This window comes from Callithrix jacchus, chromosome 1, assembly GCF_049354715.1.
Source record: "Callithrix jacchus isolate 240 chromosome 1, calJac240_pri, whole genome shotgun sequence".
NCBI lineage: Eukaryota > Metazoa > Chordata > Mammalia > Primates > Cebidae > Callithrix > Callithrix jacchus.
In genome coordinates this window covers 79,640,271-79,663,523 of record NC_133502.1, presented here as the reverse complement: position 1 = coordinate 79,663,523, position 23,253 = coordinate 79,640,271, and the positions used below count along the sequence as shown (strand labels likewise).

Sequence of the window (23,253 nt, the reverse complement as noted above, 5' to 3'; positions counted from 1 at the left end):
TTTAATTTGTTTACATTTAATATAATTGTTAATAGGTGAGGACTTAAGTATTGTCGTTTTGTAAATGGTTTTCTGTCTGTTTTGTGGTTGTTTTGTCTCTCTTCCTCTTTTGTAGTTTTCCTTGCTTATTTCATGATTTTTTGCATTGATTTGCTTTCATTATTTTTTTAATCTTTTTTTGTATCTATTATTACTTTTTCTTCATTGGGATTAGCTTGAGGCTTACATAAAATATCTTATAGTTATAATGGTTTACTTTAAATCAATAACAATTTAATTACATACAAAAACTTGACAGTTTTACTCTCCCCTCTTTGTGTTGAAGTCCTCAAGGGTAAAAAAGGCAGATGTTGGTGGTGGCTGAGGCTGCTGGAGTCATCCTGTTCTCCTTTTCTCCCATGGGGGACAGTCACAGCCAAGGGGATCCTTTTGGAGCCAAGGTGTGCCAGGCTGGGAGATGGGGTGATGCAGATAAAATGCTTTTCATGCTTTCCTATGTGTCCATCCTCAGTTTTTGTGCTCCACTGAGTTGCCAAAACTTATTTTTTTGTAATCAGGACTTCTCCCAGAGCTATTTTATTGGTGGATAAATCTTAAATTGCAGGGAGTGTGGACTAAGATATCATAGTTTGTCATCTTGCTGATGTCACTCTCAAAATAGAACTTTTCATTTTGAGATAATTGTTGACTCGTACACAATTGTAAGAAATAATATAGAGAGATAACATATATTCTTTGCCCAATTTCTCCTAAAGGTAACATCTTGCAAAGCTATAGTACAATATTACAATCAGGGTCTAAGCATTGATATAGTAAAGATACAGAACAATTCCATCACTACAAAGATCCCTGTGCTGCCCTTTTGTAACCACACCCACTTCCTTCCTATTCCCATCCCTTCTTTAACCCCTGGGAACCACTAATCTGTTCTCTATTGCTATAATTTTGTCACTTCAAGAATGTCATATAAGTGGGATCACTATGTAGACTTTTTGGATTCCCTTTCCCCCCACCTAGCATAATTTTCTGGAGATTCACCAACACTGTTATATCAATAGTTTTTTTCCTTCTTCGTACTGAGTAGCATTCCATGGTATGGATGAACCATGGTTTATCTAACCATTAATCTACTGAGGGACATCCAGGCTATTTCCAGTTTTTGGCTATACAAATAAAGCTTCTGTTAACATTCATACATAGTTTTTATTTTTCTGGGACAAAGGCTCAGAAGTGCAGTTGTTGGGTTGTGTGGAAGTTGCATGTTTAGCTTTCTAGGAAACTATAAACTCTTTTCCAGAGTTGTTGTATTCCCTAGCAATGTATGAGTGATCCATTTCTCTACATCCTCATCAGAATCTGGTGTTGCCACTAGTTTTTACTTTAGCCATAATGATAGTTGTGTAGTGATGTCTCATGGTGGTTTTAACTTGTATTTCCCTGATGGGTAATAATATGCATATATACATATATATAAATATATATTTATACATATATTTATATATATGTGTGTGTATATATATATATAAATATATATTTATACATATAGTTATATATATGTGTGTATATATATATATACACACACAGAGAGAGAGAGAGAGAGAGGGAGGGAAAGAGAGAGAGAGAGATAGAAAGAGAGAGAGAGAGAGAGAGAAGGAGAGAGAAATGGAGTCTTGCTTTTGTTGCCCAGGCTGGAGTGCAGTGGTGCGATCTCGGCTCACTGCAACCTCCGCCCCCTGGGTTCAGGCAATTCTCCTGCCTCAGCCTCCCGAGTAGCTGGGATTACAGGCACGTGCCACCATGCCCAGCTAATTTTTTGTATTTTTAGTAGAGACAGGGTTTCACCATGTTGACCGGGATGGTCTTGATCTCTTGACCTAGTGATCCACCCGCCTCGGCCTCCCAAAGTGCTGGGATTACAGGCTTGAGCCACTGCGCCCAGCCTATACATATATTTTTAATTGAAAGAGGGGTAAAGAAGAAAATGACAAAAGGCTACCATCTCTTTGCCTAAATATCTCCTGTTAAAAATAAAAGTAATGCAGGTATAAAATTAGAAAATTCAAGCAGTTCAGGAACGTACAAAAAGAGAAATAAAGGCCTCTTCCCAACCCTACTTTTACCTTACCCCTCTCTGTAAAGGTAACCAGTGCTAAAATGTCTTGAGATTCTTTCAGAAAAAGTAAAAAACAAATCTATGGTTACGTGTTGGTATATAGATGTTGATAGTGTGATGATTGGCAGTTGTAGCAACAACAACAGCAACAAACCCCACGAGGTCTAGAGGCGTCATGAAAAATGAGAGCTCTCCCTATTGGCAAGTAGACCTGAGCAAGTTCCGTCTATCATGTGGGCTTTCTCTCTCTTCTTCACGGTTGAAGCTGCAGCATAACACATATCTGTTCTGACTTGTGAGAAGGGAAGAAGGGGAAGAAATTATGGTCCACCCGGAGCTTTCCGGTGTGGGTCTACTGACTTTCCCATGGACAGAACTCAGTCCTGTGGCCAATCCAAGTGGAAGGAAGGCTGGGAAATGTCACTTAGTTCTGTACCCAGGAAGAAGGAGAGAACAAGTTTTAGTCCCACCAGCGGTCTCTATCAGAATTTCTACCTCTGCTTAATTTTTGCCCACCGAGCACACGTGGGATTCTACTTCACAGAGCCACAAACCCTGTTCTAAACTTTGCCTTGTTTATTTAATAATACAGCATGGAGCTCTGACCACAGCAAAGGCATACAGGTGGGCTTGATTCTGTTCAGTGGTTTCAGGATATCCCATCCCGTGCATGTACCATGTCTCTTTTATCAGCCTTTAGGGATGGACACTAGGTGACTTTTCATTTTTAATTTTGCAAATGATGCTGTAGGTCACCTCTTTGAACATACATTCGAGCCTACATCCCGGGTTACCTCCCTATCCATAAGACTGCTGGCTCAATGCGTATGTGAATTTAAGTACTGGATACCACTACCAATTGTTTTCTGTTTGATTATAGCAATCTTAAACCCCCCAAGAGGATTTGAGAGATCTTTTTCATTTTGCATAAAGTATTGTTAACTTTACTTCTTGTCACTCTGATGTGTGTAAGCATGTATTCTTGGCTGTTATTGCCCAGAGAATGCTAGAAGCAAAATACAAGATGAAAGCTTAGCTGACTTTCATCTTCCACATCTGAGCCATTCTAGTGCCATCTCCCAATACTTGGGAAGGCAATGTCTGGGAGGCCTGCCCACCTTCAGTGTGGCAGACAGGGCAGTCAGAATTCTTCTGAAGCTAGTGCTCCCAATAGCTTCAGGTAATGGCACAGAGTTGGCTCTTGGATTAAAATCACTTGGCTAGTTCTGTCTCAGATCAACCCAAGAAAAATAACTGTCTTGCCCTATTTTTGAATAACAGCATATGCTTACATTGCAATATATGGCAGTGTTTTAGGCCAGTAAGGAAATTCTTCTTCCTAATGTCTCGTCTAAATTCCTCCGTCTGTACTCGCAGCATATTTTCTTTCATGTGGTCTTAAATGAAAACAGCAGCTTTTAATTATTTTTATGTTCCTCTAGATTCATTCCTTTGTTCTTGTGCTACTTGACTTCAACCCTGCAATTTCTGATCCAAGCTTTGAATATCCTAAGTACATCGTAGTATGTTATAGCACCGCCCCCACCGTGTGTGTGTGTGTGTGTGTGTGTGTGTGTGTGTGTGTAGGATAGATCAGCCAGGAGTGTATGTAATGCATAGATACGGTTACAAAAATGATAAAATCACTTCTGTGTCTTTTATCACTCAGCTTAAGAAATAGAACATCACTAATGTCCTTGAAGCTGCCTGTATGCCATATTTATGTTTACCCTCCCTCACTCCCACAAATGTCAAACACTTATTTTAATAATTTCCTTGCTTTTTAACAAAGTGGTTCTATTACATATGCAGGTATGCCTAAATAATATGTCGGTTTTATTGCTTGTTTTACACTTAATGTAAATTGAGTCATATGTATTCCATAATCTGGTTTTGTTTTTCTTTTTTTTTTGAGCTAAGTCTCACTCTGTTACCCAGGCTTGAGTGCAGTGACATGATCTTTGCTCACTGCAACCTCTGCTTCCTGGGTTCAAGCGATTCTCCTGCTTCAGCCGCCTGAGTAGCTGGGATTACAGGCATGAGCCACCACGCCCAGCTTTTCAAAGTTTTTGTGTCAAATTTTCACGAGCCTCATAAACTGAATAGAGGAATTTTACCTCTTTTTATTCTTTGAAAAGCATTGTATAATTTTGGAATGATTGTTTTTGTTAAGTGTTTGATAGAATCTATCTGTAAGACTATCTGTGGCTGCAGTTTTCTTTGTGGGATCACTTATCATTCTCATCTTATTATTATTGTTAATTTTTAATGGTGGTGGAACTACTTGGGTTAATTTTTTTCTTGCACCGATTTTGGTAATTTATATTTATATAGAAGTATATCCCTTCCACCTGAGTTTTTAAATTGGTTGGCATAAATTTTTTTTTGTAATATTCTTTTACTATGTTTCCAAAACTTAAGAAGAAATGAGTTGATTGTAAAGTCATCATCGAGTTCAGAAAACCACTGGGAAGGCTCAACAACCATTTCAGAAAATGAGCCAAGGGGGCAGGTGGATCACATGAGGCCAGGAGTTCGAGACCAGCCTGGCCAACATGGCAAAACCCTGTCACTACTAAAAATACAAAAATTAGTTGGGCGTGGTGGCATGCACCTGTAGTCCCAGCTACTTGGGAGGTTGAGGGTGAGACATTGCTTAAACCCAGGAGGAAAAGGTTGCAGTGAGCTGAGATCGCGCCTTTGCACTGAGCCTGGGTGATGGAGTGAGACTCCATCTCAAAAAAAATGAAAGAAAGAAAAGAAAATGAGCAGACATATGGAGAGGGAGGCAGTGGGGGCACAGCAAGGGTTGCCCCACAGAGCAGGTGGCCAGGATGTTCCCATTCATCTTCTTTGCTTTTCTCTTCTTGCTGGATTGCTGGATACTCCTGTCACTCAGATGTTGGAAAATATTGTTTCTGGAACTCTTATTATGCAGATCCTGAAATCATCCTTTATTTCTCTTTCTTTTTTTTTCTCATAATTTCTATTTCTTTGTGACTTTGCTTTTTTTTCTGCAAAAGAATTTCATCAATTGTAGCTTCTATCCTTTCAAATGAATGTTTTCATTTTTGATATTTTCTTTTTCAATTTTTTAAAATTAAAATTTTTAAAGAAATTAAAAATTGTTTACATTTCTAAGTATTCATTTGTGGAACAGCCTGCTCTTTTCATAGATGTAATAGCTTCTCTAATTTCTCTGACGGTATTTTTTTCTTCTTTTAAAAATGATTGGCTGGGCACAGTGGCTCATGCCTGTAATTCCAGCACTTTGGAAGGCTGAGGCGGGCAGATCACTTGTGAGGTCGGGAGTTCGAGACTAGCTTGGCCAACATGGTGAAACCCTGTCTCTACTAAAAATACAAAAATTAGCTGGGTGTGGTGGCATGCATTTATAATCCCAGCTACTCAGGAGGCTGAGGCAGGAGAATTGCTTGAACCCGGAAGGCAGAGGGTGCAGTAAGGCAAGTTTGCACCACTGCTCTCCAACCTGGACGACAGAGCAAGACTCCATATCAAAAAAAAGAAAAAAAAAAAAAGAAAGGTTGTCTCCTGCCTGGCACTGTTTAACCAAGTTGCTCTTTCCCGTGTTTGTCTGGCAGTCTGTCTTTCAGGTTAGCTGCTGTTCATAAGCACTTGTCTGTTTCACTAGGGTGAGGTTAGGAACCTGCCTGGACTTCCCTTGTGTTGAGTGAGTCTTGTAGCTGTGAGTGTGATCAGGGTGTACTATAGGGTGAGAGGAGTCCTAAGTGAATGTCTCAAAGTCTTTTCCATGGTGTGGGTCAGATTCCCCAGAGAAAAACCATGTAACCTCCTGCCTGTAGAGTGAAGGCCACATGCTGTTCTGGAATCAGCACATTGAGTACCCACTGCTTTATCTCCTCACTCTCAGAGAGGGCCCTGTCCTCCCTTCCTGGAGTGGAGAAGGCCATCGGGGTTGGTGACTTCTCACTCTGACACAAGCCTCCTGAGTCTAGCTTCTCTCTCCCAGGTTCAGTACCGGCAGTGCCTGAGACTTCTGAGGATTTTACCTGTATACATTTTGTCAGTTCTCAGCTTAGTCTATTGTTGGTTTAGGATTTGAGATCTTGCCTGTCCATTTTTTAGCAACAAAATTTTTGTAGGCTGGGGCCAGGCATGGTAGTTCATGCCTGTAATGTCAGCACTTTGGGAGGCCGAGGAGGGAGGGTAGCTTGAGGCCAGGAGTTTGAGACCAGCCTGGGCAACATAGCAAGACCCCTACCTCTACCAAAAAAAAAAAAATTAGCCAGGCATGGTGGTGCATGCCTGTGGTTTTAGTTACTCAGGAGGCTAAGGTGGGAGGATCACTTGAGCTCGGGAGGTCGAGGCTGCAGTGAGCTTAGATCACACCGCTGCACTACAGCCTGGGCAACAGAGTGAGACCCTGTATCCAAAAACAAACAATTTGAGATTGCTCTTGTCTCTCGTTGTCACCTTCCCCATGGATTTATGTTTTCCTAGAAAAAAACCTAAAAGGAGAAAATATGTATGTAGACACACACACACACACACACACACACACACACACACATTTCCTGTGGTTTAAAAGGTAGAAAAATTAACTGTGTGTGCTCACTCTCCTCTCTTAACCCTTTTTCTATATTTTAAATCTTGGCTGTATCTCTAATTATGCTCATTTAAAGTTCCTCATATTGTGTGCCGCTTATTCGTGTGCTCTCTTCTTTTCCTTGATCAATTCTGCTGGAGAGCTGTCAGTATTATCACTGTTTTCAAAGAGCCAAATTTCAAAGGAACATCTTCTGCCCTGTTCTGTGTTTAGACATGGCGCTTAGATCAGATGCATTATTTATGTGGTATACATAATTTGCATCCCTGCCAAATGTTTGTGTGTTTCATCCAACAATTATTAAAAAGGCAAAATGAAATCTCCCACTCTGATGGTGCATTTTTCAATTCCCTTTGTAGTTTTATGTAAAGCTATTTTATTAAGTAATCCAGGATTACAATTGCTATAACTTCCTGGTAAATTTAGACTTTTAACTTGCTTTTATTTCTAGTGATACTTATCTGCTTTAATGCCTATTTTACTTGATATGAATAAGTCTCTCTCTCTATATATATGTCTCTCTTTTCACTTTAACTTTCTCTTTTAGGCTTGTTATTTAAAATATCATAAAACCAGATTTTAAAAACTTCTTTTGATATTCTTTGTTTTTAGTAGAGCATGGTAGTATGTTTATTACATTATTTCTGAAATCTTGTAGACATTAGGATTATAGCATAACTGTTGTGGCCATTTAGCCAAATAACTCAAAGGATCAAACAACATTTTACAGTCAGTGTCGTAAGAGCACAATTCTCAAAGACATATGTTAGCACTTGTTAAAATTTTATATTGACTTAGTAATGAAGGATCTAAGCAAGAAGACAAAAGATCTGAGTGATATGAGTGAACAGCATTTAAGCAGTAAGGATTCTGTAGTTAGTCTAAAAAGGAATGCAAAATAACATTGCCGCGTTAGATACCCAGTGGGCTGACTTTCTAAAGGCTATTGTTTGTGTCACCTGGAAGTCAACTTCTCTTTCAAGCTATAATGTCCCAACAACCCCTCTGTTTCCAACTTCACTGGCTGTGAGCTGTCTGCACCTTCACTGGCTGAGAATTCTTCTTTTTTTAAATTGCATTTTAGGTTGTGGGGTACATGTGAAGAACATGCAAGATAGTTGCATAGGTACACACATGGCAGTGTGATTTGCTGCCTTCCTCCCCTTCACCTACTATATCTGGCATTTCTCCCCATGCTATCTCTCCCCAACTCCCCCCCACCACTATCCCTCCCCTATTCTCCCCAGTAGACCCCAGTGTGTAGTGCTCCCCTCCCTGTGTCCATGTGTTCTCATTGTTCAATACCCGCCTATGAGTGAGAACATGCGGTATTTCATCTTCTGTTCTTGTGTCAGTTTGCTGAGAATTCTTAAACGAAGATTTGGTAACAGCAAAGTTACCTGCCTAAGGGTGTCAGGTAAGATCAAGGCGACTTATTAAAAAATATTCTAAGGTGATACTAATTTTTAAAAACCCAAGCAGTCATCAGCTTGCTTTTTTGAAGTTTGGAATAAAGTTTTATTTAACAATTTAACATAAAAATATAAAATTCTTTTGTCAGAATGTATGTGATTCTGGTCTTATTGATAAAGCTAAGGGTAGCCTTAGCTAAAATATAAACTAGGTAAATAAAGGCAGCTGTAAAATAAGCTTTTATAGACAAGAAATTTAAATTTTGTAGCATGGCTATTGTAAAAGTTGGAATTGGTATAATTTACTTAATAAATAGCAAATGACGTATATACTACTTTCATCAAAATATAGGTCTGCCATGGAGGCCAGAAGCAGTGTGGGGGCTGGGTGCGGTGGCTCACGCCTGTAATCCCAGCACTCTGGGAGACTGCGGCGGGTGGATCACTTGAGGCTAGGAGTTTGAGACCAGCCTGACCAACATGGCGAAACCTCGTCTCCACTAAAAATACAAAAATAAACGAACAAAGCCAACAACAATAAAACAGGTCTACCCTGGTAGGCATACTCTAAGTTTTCCTGTTTTCCTCCCTTTCTGATCCTTTATCCCACTTTCTCTTTCTTCCTCTCTCTTCTTCTTATTTGTCAAAGACATAGAGGATTGCGTTATTACCATTGATTTGTACAAAGTCCCTCTCTCATTTTATATTTTTTCATTCCTAGCTCCCCGTTGCTATTCCCTGTCTTGCCATATGCAAACTTCCTAATACGTCTGATGTGCATCTTTCTGTTTGTATGTATTTTTACAAAATGTTTATTGTTTTGTGTGCATTTTTATGTCAATGTTTTAGTAATCTATAGGTAGAACTAGTCTTTTTATATGCAGCTTGCAAAAAAAAGCCTATTCTTTTTTTTTTTTTTTGAGACGGAGTCTTGCTCTGTTGCCAGGCTGGAGCGCAGTGGTGCAATCTCAGCTCACTGCAACCTCCACCTCCTGGGTTCAAGTGATTCTTCCACCTCAGCCTCCTGAGTGGCTGGGACCACAGAGATGTGCCACCACACCAGGCTAATTTTTGTATTTTTAGTAGAGATGGGGTTTTACCACGTTGGCCGGGATGGTCTTGATCTCTTGACCTGTTATCCGCCCACCTCAGCCTCCCAAAGTGCTGGGATTACAGGCGTGAGCCACTGCGCCCAGCCAAAATGGCTGTTCTTTTACTTATTTAAGTTAATTAATTTTTAATTGGCAAATAAAAGTCATATATATTTACTGGGTACAAAATGACATTTAAATATATATATATATATATTGTAAAATGACTCAGTCAAGCTAATGAACATATAAATTACCTTACATATTTATTGTTTTTGTGCTAAGATCACTTAAAATCTATTCTCATCAATTTTAAAGAATATGAGACATTGTTATTAGCTATAGATGTACAGCGTTGTTATTAACTGTCATACATCTACAGTTAATACAACATATATACACGCTGTACAACAGATCTCCTGAGCTTTTTCCCATCTTACTTCCCATCAAAGGATACCAAAAAGAAATTTTGTATCCTTTGAGCAATATCCTCCCAATACCTCCACCACAGAAAGTGGCTATATTTGTTCTTGTGACTTATTTTTAAATCACAGACATGAGTTTGTCTTTGCCACACCGTAATCAAATTTGGTGCTCAGTTGCCCAATATGAGGCAAACCAGTGTAAGCTTTGTGTTGAAGAGTGCAGCCACGAGATGGGAAAGCAGGGCCAGGATGAAGGTGAGACTTGAGAGGTGACCCTGAGCCTTAGAAAGAGCAGCTGCTTACACTGTGCGCCCTGAGTGCTTTATTTGCCTCATCCTGGTTGCAGCCCTGGGGAAACATCTAGATCCCTGTGCCACTGCAGGGAGGGGTGCCCTGGACTGCTGCATTACCTGCAGAAGACACTGCATGAGGAGGAGTGAAGCCTCTTGTGTGAAGCCCTGAGACTTGACGCTACTTTGTAACTACAGTATTGCCCATCCTATCCTGCTTACTAGTCATAAAAGAGAGACAAATGGCCAAGAAAGCACAGTGAAGGGAAACTCAAGACAGCAGAAGCTAGCGTAACAAATCTGTGACCTCAGTAAATATGATGGTTACACTTACTGATGAACGGCAAATACTCAGATGGGGCTTAAAAATCCAATCTTGATTACGGAGAGGTTGAAAATAAAACAATGGAAAAACATTATCATGGAAAAGTGAAGACAAAAGGAATAAAGGAATAAAAAAAAACTAGGAAAATGGAAACAGAAAGAAAGGAAGCAATATTAGTATCAGAAAAAACATAATCCAAAACAAGAAATAATACTAGCTTGGTGAAAAAGTAATCACCGTTTTGCCATTATTTTGATGGCAAAAACTGTGAATGCTTTTGCATCAACCTAATCAAAGAAAAATATTTATATTGATAAATTTCAGATCATTAATATTGGGCATATTCTATTCCTGACAATATAACTTCAAATTGTTGAAAGTATAAAGAGATTAAAATAAAAGCAATTGACTGGGCGAGGTGGCTCACACCTCTAATCCCAGCACTTTGGGAGGCCGAGGCGGGTGGATCATGAGGTCAGGGGTTCAAGACCAGCCTGGCCAATGTGGTGAAACCCCAACTCTACTAAAAATACAAAAATTACTTGGGCATGGTGGTGGGTGCCTGTAATCCCAGCAACTCTGGAGGCTGAAGCAGAGAATTGCTTGATCCTGGGAGGCAGAGGTTGCAGTGAGCCAAGATTGCGCCACTGCACTCCAGCCTGGGTAACAGAGCAAGACTTTGTCTTAAAAAAAAAAAAAAAAGCAGTTGACATGTTTACAACCACTGTGAGAAATTAGCATGTCTCCGGGGTTGTTTACAACCATTCTGTTTTCAGGTGTCTCCTGAAACCTCATAGTGGTGTTTCTTTCTCTGCCTCCACTCCTGTTGTCTCACCCACCCTTCCTAGGTGAAACAAAGCCCTTTGGTCACTTTCAGATGCAAACATGGTTTCACTTCCGGACTTACAGAACCAGTCACCTGCAGTGGTCCAAATGCTGAACCCGTGATGGAAGTTACATCTCCCCTCCCCTCAGCTGGGACCTGCTTTGGACACCATGCCATCAGAAGACAGTTCTGTGGGGTTTTCTCTTTCCTGGCCTAGCATTTCTCCATTCCGTTGTTGCTAATTGAGATGTCTGAACCTACCCGAGTCTGAGGAGTAGGGGGATGGGACAGCATGGGAGGGAGGACAAAGAAGGGGCATCAGGCAGGTCTGTGTGTCTCCCTCTCTGGGTCTGGCAACTGACACTGACTCTTTCCCTGTGGGGCCCTTTTGTGGGTTCTCCCCATGGAGGTGCCGCTCATTGCTCTGCAGGACCTTGGCCTGGTGAGTGCCCCCCATCCTGCACCAGACTTCTTGGGCCTGCTACCCAGCACTCTGTCTCCAACCTTGCTTCCTCCAAGGTCTCTGTGCTTTGAGATAGAAGTTTTGGGCCAAGTGCAGTGGCTCATACCTGTAATCCCAGCACTTTGTGAGGCTGAAGTGGGTGGATCACCTGAGGTCAGGAGTTTGAGACCAGTCTGGCAACACGGTGAAACCCTGTCTCACTAAAAATACAAAAATTAGCCAGGCATGGTGGCACATATCTGTGGTCCCAGCTACTCGGGAGGCTGAGGCAGGAGAATCCCTTGAACCTGGGAGGCCAAGGTTGCAGTGAGCCAAGATGGTGAATAAACACTCATATTTTTGTGGCCTAAATTGAGTCTTGGCAGCAGGTCTAGCCCTTGGCAGCAGAAAGCTCCATCGTCAGAGCAGCTGAGGAGCAACAATCTCCTGCTCACTAGGTTTTTTGGGGCTCTGGGTCAAAGATCAGTCTACAGTTTGAGCATAACGAGTAAGAAACAAACTTTTGTTGCGTTAAACTGCTGAGGTTTCTGTGCTAACTTGTTGCCACAGCATTACCTATCCTGTCTGAACTAATTTAGGCAAAAAAGGAGAGGGGAATAAAAACCAGAATGCACAGTGAACATAAAACCTGAAACAAGACAGGAAGGGACTACTGAAAGCCCTCTCCTTTCTCACGAGGTGAGAGGTGGGCAACGCTCCCTCTACACCCGACCCGAGGTGGATGAGAGTCACAGCTTGGCCGCAGAGAGAACCTAAGAAATCCTTTCACACATTCCTCTTAGTTGCTATTCTCTTTACCCTTTTTTTTTTTTGACAGAGTCTTGCTCTGTTGCCCAGGCTGGAGTACAGTGGTGCAATCATAGCACACTGCAGCCTCGAACTCCTGGACTCAAGGGATTCTCCTACCTCAGTCTTCTGAATAGCTGGGACCACAGGCATGTGCCACCATGCCCAGATAATTTATTTATATTTTTTGTAGAGATGGGGTCCCACTGTGCTTTGCAGGCTAGTCTTGAACTCTTGGTCTCAGGTGATCCTCCTGCCTTGGCTCCTCAAAGTGCCGTGACTACAGATGTGCACCACTGTGCCCACCCTCCCTCTTTCTCTTGTTATCTGTCTTATGAGTGAGGGGTCCACTGGGGAAGGGCTCAAGAATCACAAGAATCACAAGAATTCTAGTTCATAGATATTACTCCTTCTGAACAAAACCTGAGCTGCCTCACCTGACACAGGGAAGCCAACATCCACCCTGAGGTTTTGCATTGAGGGAAAGGAGAGTGATGATCTGCAGGGCGCCGAGCAGGGAGAATCAGGCAGCTTCTGCCTAACAGCTGACCTCTCTAATGGCTTACCAGCAACAGTTTTTAAAGGCGGCGTAGATTTCAGGAAAGCAGACATTATAAGCAAAGTTGTAAATCAATACATGGACGTTACACATTGGTTTGACTGAAAAAGGCGGGATAACTTGAAGTGCGTGCTTGTAAGTCATAGGCGGATTCAGCAATTCTCCGGTTTCAATTGGTTAAGGAAACAAAGCTTTGACTAAAAACTTGGGGTCCCCAGAAAGAAATGTTGAGGTCTGGTCTGTGGGCATAACTCTTTCCAGCCCTCAGGAAGAAGTTTAGAACAAAACAGCAGCCATGTTCAGTTCTCAGCTGCCCCTTATCTGAGGTCTGTGTACCAGTGAACAGTATTTTCCATTTGGTGGGGAGTCCAGGTTTCTCAAAAACAACTTCAGAGACATGTATTCATTTTTTTTTTTTTTTTAGATGGAATCTCCCTCTGTCACCAGGCTAGAGTGCAGTGGCACAATCTTGGCTCACTGCAACCTCCACCTCCCAGGTTCAAGCGATTCTCCTGCCTCAGCCTCCTGAGTAGCTGGAACTACAGGTGTGCGCCACCACGCCCAGCTAACTTTTGTATTTTTAGTAGAGACAGGATTTCACCATGTAGGACAGGATGGTCTTGGTCTCTTGACCTTGTGATCCACCTGCCTTGGCCTCCCAAAGTGCTGGGATTACAGGCATGAGCCACCGCGCCCAGCCTCAAATGCTGTCTTTAGTTTCTGTGGGGAACTAGCATCTTGAGCTGGCCTCTGTGGCCATGATGTTAAGCTGTTACTATCTTTTTGCTCATTATGTTGCTCATTTGCTTCCCAGGGCTAGCTAGGGACGCAGAATTTTTCTTGGAGGGATTAAGATGATCCTTTATTTCATGCTGGTAGGGGTGGCAGTGGTCAGCGGGCTTCTATGACGGGTCCCTGCTCCATCTTGTTCTTTTGTGCTATTTCTGCTCACATTTCAGGCATTAAATGTGCGGGTTTTTTCTCTTCACACCGGTCAATTCTCCAACTCTCTTGACACAACCAGATGTCCTCCAACTCAATTTATTTCTAACACTACCCAGAGTCAGCACAGACCACACAGTTTATGGGCCCTGTCCCACTAGACTGCCCTCATGCCCTTGGGATTCTAGTCGAAAGTCCCAGGTCTCCTGTACTTCTCACTGACTGGCTGTAAATCATGGATTCCCACAATCCCCTCCTTAGGTTCAAGACTCTGCTCTGATGGCTCACAGAGATCAGGAAGGTACCTTACTTACTGGTACCAGTCTATTATCAAAGATACAGCTCAGGAGTGGCCGAACCACAGAGATGCATAGGGCCAGGTGTGGGGAAGGGCTGGAGCCTCCATGCCCTCTTTGCGGGTACTGCCTCCCAGTGCCTCTGTGGGTCTGCGGCCTAGAAGTTCCCTGAACCCTGTTGCTTAGGGGTTTTGATGGAGGTTTTGTTACACAGGCATGATTGATTAAGTCATTGACCATTGGAGATTAACTCCATCCCTAGCCCCTCTCCCCTCATCGGAACAAAGAGGGAGGTCAGCAGGTGGGGCTGAAGGTTCTAACCCTGCAATCACACAGTTGGTTTCTCTGGCAACCAGCCCCCATCCTGAAGCTCTCTAGGGGCCCTCAGCCACCAGTTATCTCACAAGCATGCAATCACCGCTAAAGAACTAACTCACGCAGCCAAACACCACCTGTTCCACAGACACCTATGGAAATAAATTTAAATGGTGCTTCTTAATAGGCCATCTGCTTCCTGTTGAGACTGCCAATGTTGTACACATGAGAGGCTCTTACAAAGCAGTAAGGAACAGCAACAATAGCAACAACAAAAACACACTCTCGTCACGGAAGGTTCCAAGGATCTTAGAAACTTGTCTCAGGGTCGGGGAACCAAGACCAAACATCGTAACAAATATCATTCCTATCAATCAGGAGATTAGGAAATTAAAAGGGAATTATGAGCTTTGTGCCAAGAGCACAGTACAAACATCAAGTATATTCATTGTTATCTTACAATATCACAGTTTTTTCTAGGTTCTTCCTCTGAAATCCTTTCGTGATCTAATGTCTGTTGGATCTTAGCACTTCTATTGAAACTCGTGATGTAACATCTTATTACATGAATAAGAAATAACTGAGGCCATAAGGAATTTGAATAACCTGTCATACTGGTTTAACAAATATCTGGCAGGGCGTTTGGTAAACCTCAAGTTTAGTTTAATAGACAACTATTTGTAAAACTGGGTCACCAACAAAGATTGCATATACATTCCTGAAGGACAGAGACACAGGAGCCATTCATAAAAACGGTCTGCTCACTAGGCTACAGAGGAAACTGTGACTGATTCCAAACAGTGAAAGACATACCACTACATTCATTGACCACCATGCAGTAAACTTAAAAATAACGTTAGAAATCGACATCCATCCCCACCTATACTGAGAAAGTACTCTCCAGCGTACTTCTAAGACTACAGAAAAAATAAAAGTGGGTACTCTCATGAATTGTGGCCAACGTGCTATGCAGATGAAAACTTTTGGCTTTAAATGCATCTATCGGAAAATAAGAACGATTATAAATACATTTAACTCCCAAGAAACTCTAGAAAAGGAACAACGAAACAATCCAAAAGAGACACAAGGAGGAAATTGACAGTGAACAAAAAGTGATCTAGAAAACATTGGAAGAAACGGAATTGATCAGTTTAAACCAAACCAAGCAACCAAAACAAGTTCTTTAAGAGACAGAGCTTTGAAAGATTTTAAATAAATAAAAAAAAAAGAGGCCAGGCTGATGCCTATAATCCCAGCACTTTTTGAGGAGGAGGCAGGACGATCCCTTGAAGCCAGGAGTCTGAGACTAGTCTGGGCAATATAGTGAGACCTCATATATACAAAAATTTATAAAATTAGCCAGGAATGGTGGCACACACCTGTAATCACAGCTACTCAGGAGGCTGAGGTGGGAGGATTGCTTGAACCTGGGAGCTCAAGATGACAGTAAATTCTGATCTAGCTATTGCACTCCAGCCTGGGTGACAGAGTGAGATGCTGTCTCAGGAAAAAAAGAAGAAGAAGAAGAAAAAAGAAAGCGAAGAACCAATTTTAGGAGCCCAGCTGCAGAAGAGGAGACTTATTTACAAAAAAAGAGGGAGAAGAAAAAGAGAGAAAGAAAACATTTAAATCTTTGTACCAAGAAATTGAAAATCTGTATGAAACAAATAATTTTCTGTGAAAATATAAATGATCACATTTATATAATCTGAATATAAATATAAATATTAAGAAGTAGAAAAACACCAAAAGATTAGTAGTCATAAATGAAAAAAGGCAGTTATGAAGAGCTCCAGTTGAATAAAATGCCCAGACATTTTTACAATATTACCAAATCTTCAAGAAATAAGAAAAAGCCCCTCCTATTTCTGGGATGACTAACTGGTTTGATTTTCCTTTGCTTGGAGGGTTCCTTGGATGTGTAACCAAATGAACAAGGGTTCATTTTGCCTGCTGCTTAGATAGAACTGATTTATTAAGACAGCAGAACTGCAATAGAGAAAGGGCTTAATTCATGCCGAGCCTGCTGAATGGGAGACCACAGGAGTGACTGGCGGGCTTAGGTGGAACCATCAGTCATCAGAAATGCAAAAAACCTGAAAAGACATCTCAAAAGGCCAATCTTGGCTTCTATAATAATGATATTATCTGCAAGAGTAACTGGGGGAAGTTACCCTATCTTGTGACCTCTGATATAATGACAGGTAATCCTTTATGTCTACACCTTAGCAGAATTCAGGCTCCTCTCCCTAGCCTGGTGGACTTTCATTAGCTTTACCAAGGTGGTTGAGTTTTGGGAAAGGGTTACTATAATTTAAATTATAAACTAAATGTCTCCCAAGTTAGCTTGGCCCAAATCCAAGAATAATTAAGGACAATTTGAAAGCTTAAAAGCAAGATAATGGGTGGGTTAGATCAGATCTCTTTCACTGCCATAATTTTCTCAGTTATAATTTTTGCAAAGGTTATTTCAGATGTGGGACTTTCAGTTTTCAAACTGGGAAGCTCCTGGGACAAGTTGATCCCATACATGTTTTACACATTATCTAGGCAGATTAGCATGCCTCAAATGCCAAAATGGGACAAGGGTGGCATCAGAGAAGTATGATCCAATTTAAATATTTGCAAACTGAATCCAGCAGTTTATTAAAAAAAGTAACTTGGAAAAAAAGAACAGATGTACGTGTTCTTAAACTGATAAAGGACATCTACCAGAAGTGACAGGAAACTAAGACACATTGTAAGTGTTCTCAGGGCAGTGGGGAGCAAGGCAAGTATGTTTGCTGTTACTGCAACCGCTTAACATTGTATAGGAGGTGTCAGCCAAGAGGATGAGGCCCAAAATATGCAAATATTGGAAAGAAAGGGGCAACACTGGATTCTTTGTGGAGAATACTATTATCTATGATAAAAGCCAACCAGTGATGAACAGACTACCAGAATAAATCAAATTCAGCGAGGTGGCTGTATAAAGAGCTCCCATTCCAATTAATAACAAATTAGACTATACAGGAAAACAGGGAACATGACCAAGGGCTTCTTATGTGGCAGGTTTTCTGCCACACACTTTTTAATGTATTCTCTTCTACCACCCCCAGAACAATTAACTTGCGCTGACAGGAATAAGTGGTGGAGACAGGAATTGAACCTACGTATTTAATCCTGAAGTGTCTTCTATCCAAAATAATTCAGGTCACCATGGCTGTGAATAAACATAAGATCCGGGTGGCAGCAGCAACTCAATGTCCACCCAGATCCCTACTCTCTCTTCCATAGGGTGGAGTTGCAGCTGGTGAGTGGCTCCCAGCAGGGTGCTTCCCAGGCTCCTTGACTTCTGTGTGGGGCCATGCAACTCGTTCTACAAATGAAAGCAAGCAGAAAGGATGCTGGTCAGTTCTTAATCAAGTTGGTTAACAGAGGGACATATCTTCTCCAGGCTCTCTAAATCCTGGCACTAGCTGGATGGCAAAGCCCAGGGTAAGCTCAGAGACTTAGTGGTAAAGATGACAAACCCTTTCTCAGCCTTGGGTCCTGAATGGGTTCCCAAAACTGAAATAGGGTCTGCTACATAAGACAGAAGCAGACTTCCTTTGTGTTAAACTGCTGAAATTATAGAGTTATTTGTTACAGCAACTAATATTATCCTAATTAACACACCCCTAACAAGAAAAGTCTGGGATTTACATGCAAAACTTCTAAACTCTATATGAGACTTGAAAAAAAATGGATACTATAATATACTTATGGATAAGATTCCTGCAAATATATAAATTTTCCCCTAAATATCCCTACTTTAATACTTGTCTAGACCATTTTGTCATTTATTTGGAAGACTAAACAAAAAAGATGAAATGCCACTTTGCCAGAGAATAATAAATGGTAGGAGCTTCCTTAACATATAAGAGGTGTCAGCTAAGATAATGAGGCCAACATATGCAAATATAGAACTCTATCAAAGGCTAATGTAAGATTATGATTAAATCAGAAGTGGCCCTGGCGTGGAGACTGATCAATAGGTCAGTGGAACAGAAATGATAGACCTGAAACAGCCCCTGGCACACATAAGAATTTAGCAAATGACTAAGTTAACATTTGAGTTTGGAATGACAGACAAAGTGGAGAAAGTTGTTGAGATGATTAGGCACCCAATTTGAGAAAAATATTGTGGAAGAATTTCAACCTCATACCATTTTCAAAAATAAACTAACAAAAAACCGGATACAGAAAAACATATTTATCTCCTTGAAATTAAGGAAAATCATAAAGAAAATATAAAACAAGGAAAACACTCACAAATTTGATAACCTTACAAGTGGTATAAAATGTATGACAAGGGCACCAGAAACAAAGTAGGAAATGCTTGTACATAGCAGGCAAATGATCAATACCCGGGATATATAACTTCTACAAATCAATAAGAAAATAGTAAGTTACTCCATAGAAGAATGGGAAAGGGGTATGTACTGGTAATTCACACAACATACCAAATGATGCTCAGCTCCACTGATAATTGGAGAAATGCAAATTAAAACAGTAAAGGGACCAGGCATGGTGGCTCACGCCTGTAATCCCAGCACTTTGGGAGACTGAGGTGGGACGATTACTTGAGTCTGGGAGTTCAAGACCAGCCTGGCCAACATAGTGAGACCTCATCCCTACAAAAAATAAAGAATTAGCCAGGCATGCTGGCGCACATCTGTAGGCCCAGCTTCTCTGGAGGCTGAGTCGGGGGAGAATTCCTTGAGCCTGGGAGTTCACTGCACCTGCCTGGACAACAGCATGAGACCCTGTTTCTAAAATACAAACAAACAAAATCGAGAAAAGGATACCATCAGGTTGGGAAAAGCATCAAGTTGGGAAAGGTTGCTCATGTCAAATATCGCTGACAGTGTGGAGAAATGGCTCTAATTGTATTTTGGATAATATAGTTTTAAGAGATGGCAATTTGGCAATAGTATTATTTATTTATTTTGAGACAGTCTTACTCTGCCACCCAGGCCGGAGTGCAGTAGTGTAATCACAGCTCACTGCAGCCTCAGCCTCCCAGGTTCAATCGTTTCTCCCACCTCAGCCTTCTGAGTAGCTGGGACTACAGGTGTGCACCACGAGGCCCAGCTGATTTTTTTATTTTTTGTAGCGACGAGGTCTCACTAGGTTTTCCAGGCTGGTCTTGAACTCCTGGGCTCAAGCGATTCCCCTGCCCCAACCTTTGAGAAGTGCTAGGATTACAGGTGTGAGCGATGGTGCCCAGCCTGGCAATACCATTAACACTTAAAAAGCACCCACCCTTTGACACAACAATTTCACTTCTGTCCGTCTACGGTAGGAATTAATTTACTCATATATACAAAGAGCTATATAGAAGGGCTTTTACTGTAGCAATAATGGTAATAGGAAAACTTGAAAACAACGAGTGTTCGTTCAGAGGTGAACTCTGGAATACCACAGGACAGAACAAAAGAATCAAATGGTTCTTCATGGGCTGCTGTGGAAATAGATACGATACTTAGAGATAAAATACGTCATTAAGTTAAAAAGAATATTGCAGGACACTGCTTATAATGTCATTTATATAGGATTAAAGAAAACCCGCAAAACAAACCTTTGTTCTATGTGTGCCTATATATGCCTGTAAATGTTGAGAAAAAGAGAAGTCTCAACAACAGAGTCAAGTTGGTGGGAGCCTGGGGGTGGGCGGGGAAATGGGCGGGGCCTACCTTGGAGACATGTTTCCTTTGACTTTGTTGGGAGTCTTTGACAATGAGAATGTATTTGTACGTATAATAGTATAATCTAATAAATCCAAACAGGAAAAGATGGAAATCCTGAAGCTTCCACCCCGGAGATTTTTACTGCAATGGTGTATTATTTCGTTCTTACACGGCTATAAAGATGAGACTGGGTACTTTAGAAAGAGGTTTAACTGGCTCGCAGTTCCGCAGGCTGTGCAGGAAGCATGATGCTGGCATTGGCTCGGCTCAGAGGCCTCAAGAAACTTACCAACATGGTGGAAGGCGAAGTGGGAGCAAGCGCTTCACAGGGCTGGAGCAGCCAGCAGACTGCGGGGAGGTGCCACACACACACGTGGCGCGATCTTGGCTCACTGCAGTATTCGCTTTTCGGTTGGAGGGATTCTCCTGCCTCAGCCTTCCGAATTGCTGGGATTACAGGCATGCGCAACCACGGGTAGCTAATTTTGTATTTTTGGTACAGATGGGGTTTCTCCACGTTGGTCAGGCTGCTCTCGAACTCCGGACTTCAGGTGATCTGCCCGCCTCGGCCTCCCAAAGTGCTGGTTGCCACACACTTCTAAACTATTAGATCCTGGTATGACTCACTCTTACCACGACAGCATCTGGGGGATGGTGTTAAACCATGAGAAACGGCCCCCATGATCCAATCACCCCCCACTAGGCCCCACCCTCAACATTTGGGACTACAATTTGACATGGGGCTTGGGTGGGAATACAGATGTAAACCATATTAGATGGTTCGGTGGGAATCCGTGTTTTTTTTTTTGTTTGTTTTGTTTTTTTGACATCTCCTTGGGTGATTCTGAAGCTGTGAGTCATAGTGAATTACTGGCTATTGGAGGCTATGTATTGTAGACCGTAATTCAGCTTCTTATGTGTTTTCTATAATACGTAATTTTCTTTTATTGAGATGGAATCTTGCTCTGTCACCCAGGCTGGAGTGCAGTGGTGCAGTCTCCACTCACCACAATCTCTGCCTCCTGGGTTCTAGCAATTCTTCTCTCTCAGCCTCCTGAGTAGCTGGGATCATAGGCATGCACCACCATGCCCAGTTGATTTTTATTTTTTGTATTTTTAGTAAAGACAGGGGGTTTCACCATGCTGGTCAGGCTGGTCTCGAACTCCTGACCTCCGGTGATCTGCCTGCCTTGGCCTTGCAGAGTGCTGAGATTACAGGTGTGAGCCACCGTGTCCAGCCTATAATATGTAACTCTTTAAAATAACAGCGTAGTGCTTGTTTCTGCAACACAGATATTAAAATTGGAACCATACCGAGAACATTAGCATGAGTTCCCAAGGATAACACAGAACTTTGTAAAGTATTCCACATTTTTGTTAAGATGCTGGATTTTGTTATGTGTATCTTACCACAATTAAAAAAAAAACCAGTATGAATCATTTGACTGAAACCACAGAGACAGATTGAATAAACTGGGGCCTTTGTCACTAATTCAAATGTCATCAGTCTCTAAACGAATGTTGGTTTTTCCTTTTTCCTTTCAGGAATAACTAACTTTTCTCACTGGCAGCAGTTTTAGGTACAGACACACCTCCAGCAGTCTGTGACCCCCCAGCGCTCTACATGTCCCCGTGGAATATCTCTGGTGACTCCGTGTGCAGCACACAGCTCCACACCCTGTCACGGAGCTCTTGAGAGTCCAGGCATTACCCACTCTGCAGGGTCACCCTGCTGACCTCATGGGATGTGTCCAGCTCTTCACCCTCTGCTCGCTGTCCCATATCATTTTTTCTTCTATTGGGAGTCAGAAAACAGGAAGAAAGGTCTCAGGTCGAGTGAGCCACAGGAAGGATGTCTGTGTGGATAGGAAGCAGCTCAAAAGTTGGGGTGGCCAGACACGGTGGCTCAGGCCTGTAATCCCAGCACTTTGGGAGGCTGAAGTGGGCAGATCACATGAGGTCAGGAGTTCGAGACCAGCCTGGCCAACATGGTGAAACCCCGTCTCTGCTAAAAATACAAAAATTAGCTGGGTGTGGCAGTACTTGCCTGTCATACCAGCTACTTGGGAGGCTGAGGCAGGAGAATTGCATGAACCTGGGAGGTGGAGGTTGCAGTGAGCCAAGATCATGCCACTGTACTACATCCTGGGTGACTGAGAGAGACTCCTTCTCAAAAAAAAAAAAATTGGGGGGGAAGAAACACTACTTTGATTATGGGATGCTGCCCCACCCCTGCTATATAAGGCGTAGCATAAAGTCCCCAGTATTTTGAATTCTGATGCATAGCTGAGCCCATGAATTTCAGAGAAGCACTTTAAGTTTATGGGCCTGGACAAGCAGAGCACTTAGAAAAGTTCCCAGCACACAATAAACACTTAACAAGCGTTCACTCCTATCATGATGGCCCTACCAGTTAGCCTGGCCCACTGGGGTTGTGCCGTTCCTAGCCCAGAAAGCTTTGTCACCTTCTGCACACTTAAACCCAGGAGAGGAAACCACGTCACCCCTCCAGTATGCACACAGCCTTAGGACCAAGTCACCTTAAAACAAGCCCTCCCTGTCTGCTCATCATCTTTGTCTTTATTTGATTTTTCACTCCCACGCTCAGCTAGCAAAACGTGGACTCCATGTTGTGCTTATTAGCCGGACGCTGGAGAAACTACAGGTCATTGGCGCAGAGATCGGTGAGTGACCCCTACGTAAGGGAGGTATGTGGAGCCCACCAGCCGAGCCTGCTCCCGCTCTGCCTGTTGATGCACTTGGCATCCCCACATCTGCTCTCAGAGCCTGGGACACCAACTCTCCTGAGGAGCCCGGTTACAAAGCGGAGGGTGGGATAGAAGGTGTCAGCTTTCCTGCTCATTGGCTTTGGGTGCTGGGGCAAACAGGAACCAACGGAGGCACAAATCAGCCCGCTTTCTCTTTTACCTTGGTGCCTTCATTTCTAGATCAGCCCTGCTCATTCTTGAGGCCCGGTTGCCTGGTTGCTTCCACCACTCCCTCCAAAAGCACCATCTGTGTTTGGGACTTCCCTTCCCTATGTCTATGCCCTGCTCTTGGTGGGAGGATGAGGGACAATGCTTACTGGTGTTTATCAGATTTTAAAAACAG

The 23,253-nt window shown here is 42.3% G+C and overlaps 1 protein-coding gene and 1 non-coding gene across 3 annotated transcripts in view; both read left to right on the top strand.

Annotated features, from left to right (window-relative positions):
• Positions 1 to 23,253, top strand: part of HSD17B3 (hydroxysteroid 17-beta dehydrogenase 3) — a 68,444-nt gene that overhangs the window by 25,616 nt on the left and 19,575 nt on the right. For both annotated transcript variants that reach the window (XM_002742750.5, XM_054254221.2), the window contains exon 3: positions 22,751 to 22,826. In XM_002742750.5, coding sequence (XP_002742796.1) covers positions 22,751 to 22,826 — 76 coding nt within the window. The remainder of the gene's footprint in view (positions 1 to 22,750; positions 22,827 to 23,253) is intronic.
• On the top strand, positions 21,415 to 21,518 carry LOC118148313 (U6 spliceosomal RNA). The gene has a single exon (XR_004735082.1). It is a non-coding gene; the product is annotated as a U6 spliceosomal RNA (small nuclear RNA).